This window comes from Schistocerca nitens, chromosome 2 (assembly GCF_023898315.1).
Source record: "Schistocerca nitens isolate TAMUIC-IGC-003100 chromosome 2, iqSchNite1.1, whole genome shotgun sequence".
NCBI lineage: Eukaryota > Metazoa > Arthropoda > Insecta > Orthoptera > Acrididae > Schistocerca > Schistocerca nitens.
Genome location: NC_064615.1, coordinates 1,067,671,013 through 1,067,677,603, shown reverse-complemented (window position 1 = coordinate 1,067,677,603; position 6,591 = coordinate 1,067,671,013). Strand labels below are relative to the sequence as shown.

The window sequence follows — 6,591 nt, the reverse complement described above, 5'->3', positions numbered from 1 at the left end:
ACTTAAAGAAAGGACTTGCAAGTGAAATTAGTTGTTGTTTAGCCTTGATTTTATAGTGTTAATTTACTGGTCAATCTTGAATGTTAAATTTAAGGAAAGTATTTTTGGCCCCCTATTGTCAGGTGTGGTCTGTGTTTCAGTGAGATGAGGCAGCGGACAACCGAAGCACAGAGCTTCCCTTTAGATTACAAGTTTGGCTTACGGGCTTTGGACTTCGCCTGAGCTCATGTGTTCCTCTTCAGTAGCATTTGCTGGGTTCACATTTTGGTGGCCTACTCGATGTGGGGTTTCAAATGGAGCCACGTCTTGGTTCGAAGTTAAGTATTACTTCCCTCAGTCGGCTCCACCATTCATAGTTAAACTTCAGCCTTACAAACTTGGGCCTTCCTTACTTCTGTTGTTACACATTTATGTTTGTACAAAATTGTAACTTTCTATGCCCTAAAAGTCCATCTTAGAAGAAGATGGGCATTTGAATTATTTTGTGGTTTGCTCTGCAAGGTTCTCTAGTCGAGTAATTTGCAAGCTTTCCCAAGTTACATTGTAATAAATATGTTCTAATTGTTCATGTTAAAATTGAAGCTATGTGTCCACTGTTATTTTACATGTAATGTTAAAGTATTGGAATTGAAAGGGTATTAAATAACGTGTCTTAACTAGAGTTGTTTTGTTAAAGTTATGTTTAAATTCAGTCTTAGTGGCATTTCTCAATGTTTATGGGAGATTGTTGGTTAATGATTTAATAACTTGCTTATGATTTTATGCAATGAGTGTTTTGTAAATAATCTTGCCTGAGTGGCGTCTGTCAATTTTTGTGAGGGATTGTTTTGGTGGTTCATAACACTTTGGAATTGAAATGTTCACTTGATTGGGTCAGTCCTTCCACTCCCTTCAGATTTACAGGTTAAACAAAGCAGGTGTTAAGTAAGAACGTTCCAGTTGATGTTGTAGTCTTCAGTCCAGAGACTGGTTTGATGCAGCTCTCCATGCTTCTCTATCCTGTGCAAGCTTCTTCATCTCCAAGTAACTACTGCAACCAACATCCTTCTGAATCTGCTTAGTGTATTCATCTCTTGGTCTCCCTCTGCGATTTTTACCCTCCACACTGCCCTCCAATACTAAATTGGTTTTATCTTGATGCCTCAGAATATGTCCTACCATCAATTCCTTTTTATAGTCAAGTTGTGCCACAAATTCCTCTTCTTCCCAGTTCGATTCAGTACCTCCTCATTAGTTGCGTGATCTACCCATCTGATCTTCAGTACTCTTCTGTAGCATCTCATTTTGAAGGCTTCTAGTCTCTTCTTGTCTAGACTATTTATCATCCATGTTTCACTTCCATACATGGCTACACTCCATACAAATACAGGGTGTCCCACTCAAAACTCCCTGATTTCAAGGACTCAGGAGAGAAAAACTGCAGCAGACACAACAGTGAAAACTATACCACATTGTAGAGCATATCAAAGAATTTATATTCCCATGTCAGAAGTGCCAAGTATCATCACCAGAGTACAGCATGGTTGCATGAAGTGAAAATGGCAACTCCACAGCAGCAAGCGCAAGCAGTGGTTTCCTGAAAGAAAATCGCTGATTACTGTGCAAAGAAATTATCGTCGTCGTGGTTTGCAGAAACAAAATCGCTGATTACTGTGCAAAGAAATTACCGTTGTATGTATGAATGTGATTCATCTGATGTGAAAACAATTAAGGAATGGGATAGGAAGTTTCTGGCAACAGGCATTGTTCTGAAACATTTTGGCAGTGCACGTTAGTGAGTTTCAGGAGAGACAGCAGAGGACATCAGACAAATGTTTCTCAGAATCCCACATAAGTCAATTCGTCAAGCATCTAGGCAACTTGATGTACCTCGATCAACATTGCATCATGTAGTTAACCAGAGTCTTCTTATATGTGCTTACAAAGTGCAAATTCTGCAACATCTGACACCGAACAACAAGCCACAGTGACAACAATTTGCTACAGATATGCTGCAGCGTATTGATATGGATGCCAGCTTCCTGGAAAGATGTTTATTCTCAGATGAGGCAACCTTTCATCTATCAGGAAGGGTTAATAGGCATAATGTTCGGATTTGGGGTTCACAAAATCTGCACGTTGTCATTGAAAATGTTTGTGATAGCCCTAAAATAACATCTGGTGCAGGCTAATGCATGACTGGATTGTTGGACTGTTCTTCTTTGCGGAACAAGCAGTGAATGGGTCAGTGTATCTGGACATGTTGGAGCAGTTTGTGTACCCTCAGATACAAGACTTGCAACCCAACATCATTTTTCAACAAGATGGAGCTCCGCCGCATTGGTCAACAGCTGTTTGCAAGTTCGTGGATAAGAAATTTCCCAATCGTTGGATCAGGCACAGAGGACCCATTGCCTGGCCACCACATTCACCTGACATTATGCCACTTGATTTCTTCATGTGGGGATTCTTGAAGGAACACATGTATGCGACCAAAATGGATGATATTCCTGCTTTGTGACATCGTATCACTAATGTGATTGCAAAAATAACAGAAGAAATGTTACAAAGAACTTGGCAAGAAATTGAATATAGACTCTATATTCTTCATGCTACAAATGGTTCACATGTAGAGGTGTATTGATGATAAATAAATAAATTCTTTGAGATGCTCTACAATGTGGTGCATTTTTCATTGTCATATCTACTGTGTATTTTTTCCTGGGTCTTTGAAATCAGGGAAGTTTGAGAAGGACCCCCTGTACTTTCAGAAAAGACTTCCTGACACTTAAATCTTGAAATCAACAAATTTCTCTTCTTCAGAAACACTTTCCTTGTCGTCACCAGTCTACATTTTATATCCTCTCTACTTTGACCATCATCAGTTATTCTGCTCCTCAAATAGCAAAATTCATCTACTACTTTAACAGTCTCATTTCCTAATCTAATTCACTCAGCATCACCTGATTTTATTCGACTACATTCCATTATCCTCGTATTACATTTGTCGATGTTCATCTTATATCCTCCTTTCAAGACACTGTTCATCCCATTCAACTGCTCTTTCAGGTCCTTTGCTGTCTCTGACAGAATTACAATGCCATCGGCAAACTTCACAATTTTTATTTCTTCTCCATGGATTTTAATTCCTACTCCAAATTTTTCTTTTGTTCCCATTACTGCTTGCTCAATATACAGATTGAATAACATTGGGGATAAGTTACAACATTGTCTGGCTCCCTTCCCAACCACTGCTTTCCTTTCATGCTCCTCGACTCATAACTGCCATCTGGTTTCTGTACAAATTGTAAATAGCCTTTCGCTCACTGTATTAGACCCCTGCCACCTTCAGAATTTGATAGAGAGTATTCCAGTCAACATTGTCAAAAGCTTTCTCTATGTCTACAAACACTAGAAACGTAGGTTTGCCTTTCCTTAATCTATCCTCTAAGATAAGTCGTAGGGTCAGTATTGCCTCACATGTTTCAGTATTTCTACAGAACCCAAAATTATCTTCCCCAAGGTTGAGTTCTACCAGTTTTTCCATTTGTCAGTAAAAAATTCATGTTACTTCATTTTATTCCATTCATAAACATCCATATTTGATGAGATTCCAATTTGGTGTTTACAGTATCTAGATTTTGCTTGCCTTGAGACTTTCTGAAATGCAGCTGGTCTCTTAGTATTCCACAATTATTTCCATGCCGGACCTGTCTGAAATACAATAGTGTCAATTCCTTTGTAGTCAGCCACGGCAGAAGTGGAATTGAAGCAGCAAACAAACAAGCTGGCCAGCTCAACATTTGCACCTCAGTAACATATCATGTCAACATCATTACAATAACTGCAAATCATAGCATTGGTGTTAACTGTCGTTCTGTGCTGATTGTTTCCAACTGTGTGAACAGACATTGTGTTTTTTTCAGCACGTTATGTGCAACTATTGTAACAAACACGACCCTGTAACTTCTGCATAACAAAGCAAAAATAGACCATAAGTACAAAATCCTTCAATTTGGGTATTGACTTTCTATTAATCAAATATTTTTGAAGTTTTCAAACATTTAGTCAAATATTTATCTTTGCCTACCAGAAACTTCAGCCAGCACCTTCATTAATGAACAGTTATGTTGCCAGTTCTGAGTTCCATTTTTGGTGTTGGCACCTACAATTTAAGCCCTGGTCTTGTGAAATCTGCATATAAAACTAAAGTGAAGCCCAGTCTCAGTTTTTGATCTTACAGGGTGTAAGCTCAGAAACTATTGCTATACATAGTTATGAAAAACCTATGTGAACTGGACTGTGATGTTGGGCATTCTACAGACCAGCTCTACATAAGTAACTATATAAATTTGTTTTAACAATGCTATTTCATGTAACCTACTGTTGTGTTACATTACAGATTAATTTATTACTAAGTATATTTCTATAATGTATTATATAGTATATTTAAGTATGTTTATATAATCAAGTGACACAACAAACTAAAAATATTTGATGTCAGTTAAAAGTGACATTTCCAAATTACATTGTCAATAAAGTATGGGTGCGCAAGGTATATCTTGTAAAAAAATAAAATGGTGTCAATAGTTTGTAAAACTGGATATATTAAAAAGAAAGACCATTAACTTACACATACATCTGAAATAAAAAACTACAGAAATGAAACAGGATTATTGATCTTCACCACAGTTTTCAGGACCATACAAAGGAAATAATACCTTGAGTAATAATGTAACTTGTAATATTTAGTCTGATTGGAGAGAAAATGCAAAATTTACAGGTAATTCCAAGTCGGAAACAACAAAGACACTATTCCGCCACAGGAATGTGCATTTGCGTGTCTGTGTTTGTGTGTACAAGTGTGTGCTTTCATTAAAAAGAGTAACGACTTTCTGGAAAGCTAGTACAATTTTTGGGCTATTGTGTGTATCTGTGCACCACCAACTCATCAATTGCAAGTGACTGGCTGTCTTGTTTCACTTTCGTCTGTAAGCATTTGGTGATTTATTCACATCATTGAGATCATCAACTTGGTACTTTGTTGCCTATAAATTTCTGTATCCTTATTTACCTAAAATAGAAAATATATATTTCAATTTGGAATACAGGAATTTTTATCTGCAAGGGTAACACTCACTGTATAGGGAAGGTGTTTGGCAATAGGTAGGAACAGGAAAAGAAGATGAAAGCAGCAATTTAACTTTCAAACACACGGTCCTTTTCAGAATATACAAGTTGAAAACTGAAGTAGGCTACAGTGTTCAATGTTTTGATTGTGTGCGTATCTACTTTCCAAAGACTTCCCTGTACAGTGAGCCATTGTCTTACTCATTCCACTTCCACTACTGCATTCCAGGACAATGAACAGAATTTTAGGCTACTGGTATGTGAAAATAAAAATGTAAAACTTCTTGGCTGATTAAAACTGTGTGCTCAACTAGAACTCAGACATGGGGCCTTTGCCTTTTGAAGGCAAGTGCTCTTCTGTCTGAGCTATCAGGTCCACTGGGAGGATGAGTTATGAACCATACTTGTGTAGCTTAGTCAGTAGATCACTAGCCCATGCAACGCAAAGGTCTCCAGGTCAAATCGCTGTCTGGCACAAAGTTTAAACGTGCCAGGAAGTTTCAAATCAGGACATACTCAGTGAAAATTCATTTTTCAAATAAAAGTGCATTCCTTCCATGAAACCAGCTAGTTAGTGTAACTTTTGCAGGGAAAAAGTATGCATAATGGTTTCTTAAGTATAAATCAGTGTGAACAAATCATGATTATTATGCTCCTAGTTTATTACTATAGAGCCAGAATAACAGCTCCATGCTGATTTTTTTAAAATTCAAGTAAATACAATTTCCTTACAGACTCACACAGGTTAAGCGCTAAGTATCTACTCCAAAACTGTCCTATTTGCACAAAAAAATCGAACTTTTTTCCTCTAATTTGTTCTCATATACATTTCTTATGACATCCAGAAATTGCCACTCTCTCATACATTCTAATTAATGTCTTACACTAGTTGTTCAGAAAGTAGCTGAAGAGTACAGTCCTTACAAAGAATATCATACAAATGTCGGTGGGTAAGAGTGATCAAGAATAAGTGAGATCAACAGTTTCTTTTCAACCGTTGAGCTGCTGAAGACTGTCCATGCACTCCCTGAACACCTTATAGTACCCTAGATGTTCCACTGGCAGAGTACACTGATGTCCACCCATGTAATGTATGCGAGCATAATCATCGCAGTCCACTCTTCCATCCCAGTTGCAGTCCTGCAATATTATTATTTTTCTTAAATAACAAGTTGATGGCTCATGTAAAGAAAAAAAAAGAAAAACAATGGTGTAAAAACAGCTTACTCTAGACACACAAGCAGGGTATAGATTTACAAGTTTATGTTTAACCTTTCAGTTTATTTAAATTATAAATAAGTGATACCATATCACTGTCATCATCTTTACTGTACATGTTATGTTCCTTTGAACATAGTATAATGAAACAAAAATATATTAGTTCTTACAATATCATTTATTTAGGAAGTAAGTAAAAAGACGTAACGTTCCAATTTGAACAGAATTTCTGTTGTTAGCTTATGGTGGTAAAGAGGGTGTGTA

General features: G+C 37.1%; 1 protein-coding gene across 1 annotated transcript in view; it reads right to left on the bottom strand.

Moving 5' to 3' along the window:
• Nucleotides 1-4,606: 4,606 nt before the first annotated feature.
• Nucleotides 4,607-6,591, bottom strand: part of LOC126237451 (lysozyme 2-like) — a 111,460-nt gene continuing 109,475 nt past the window's right edge. Inside the window, exon 4 of the mRNA XM_049947584.1 lies at nucleotides 4,607-6,249. Within this exon, the coding sequence (XP_049803541.1) occupies nucleotides 6,100-6,249 (150 nt within the window). The 3' untranslated portion in view covers nucleotides 4,607-6,099. The remainder of the gene's footprint in view (nucleotides 6,250-6,591) is intronic.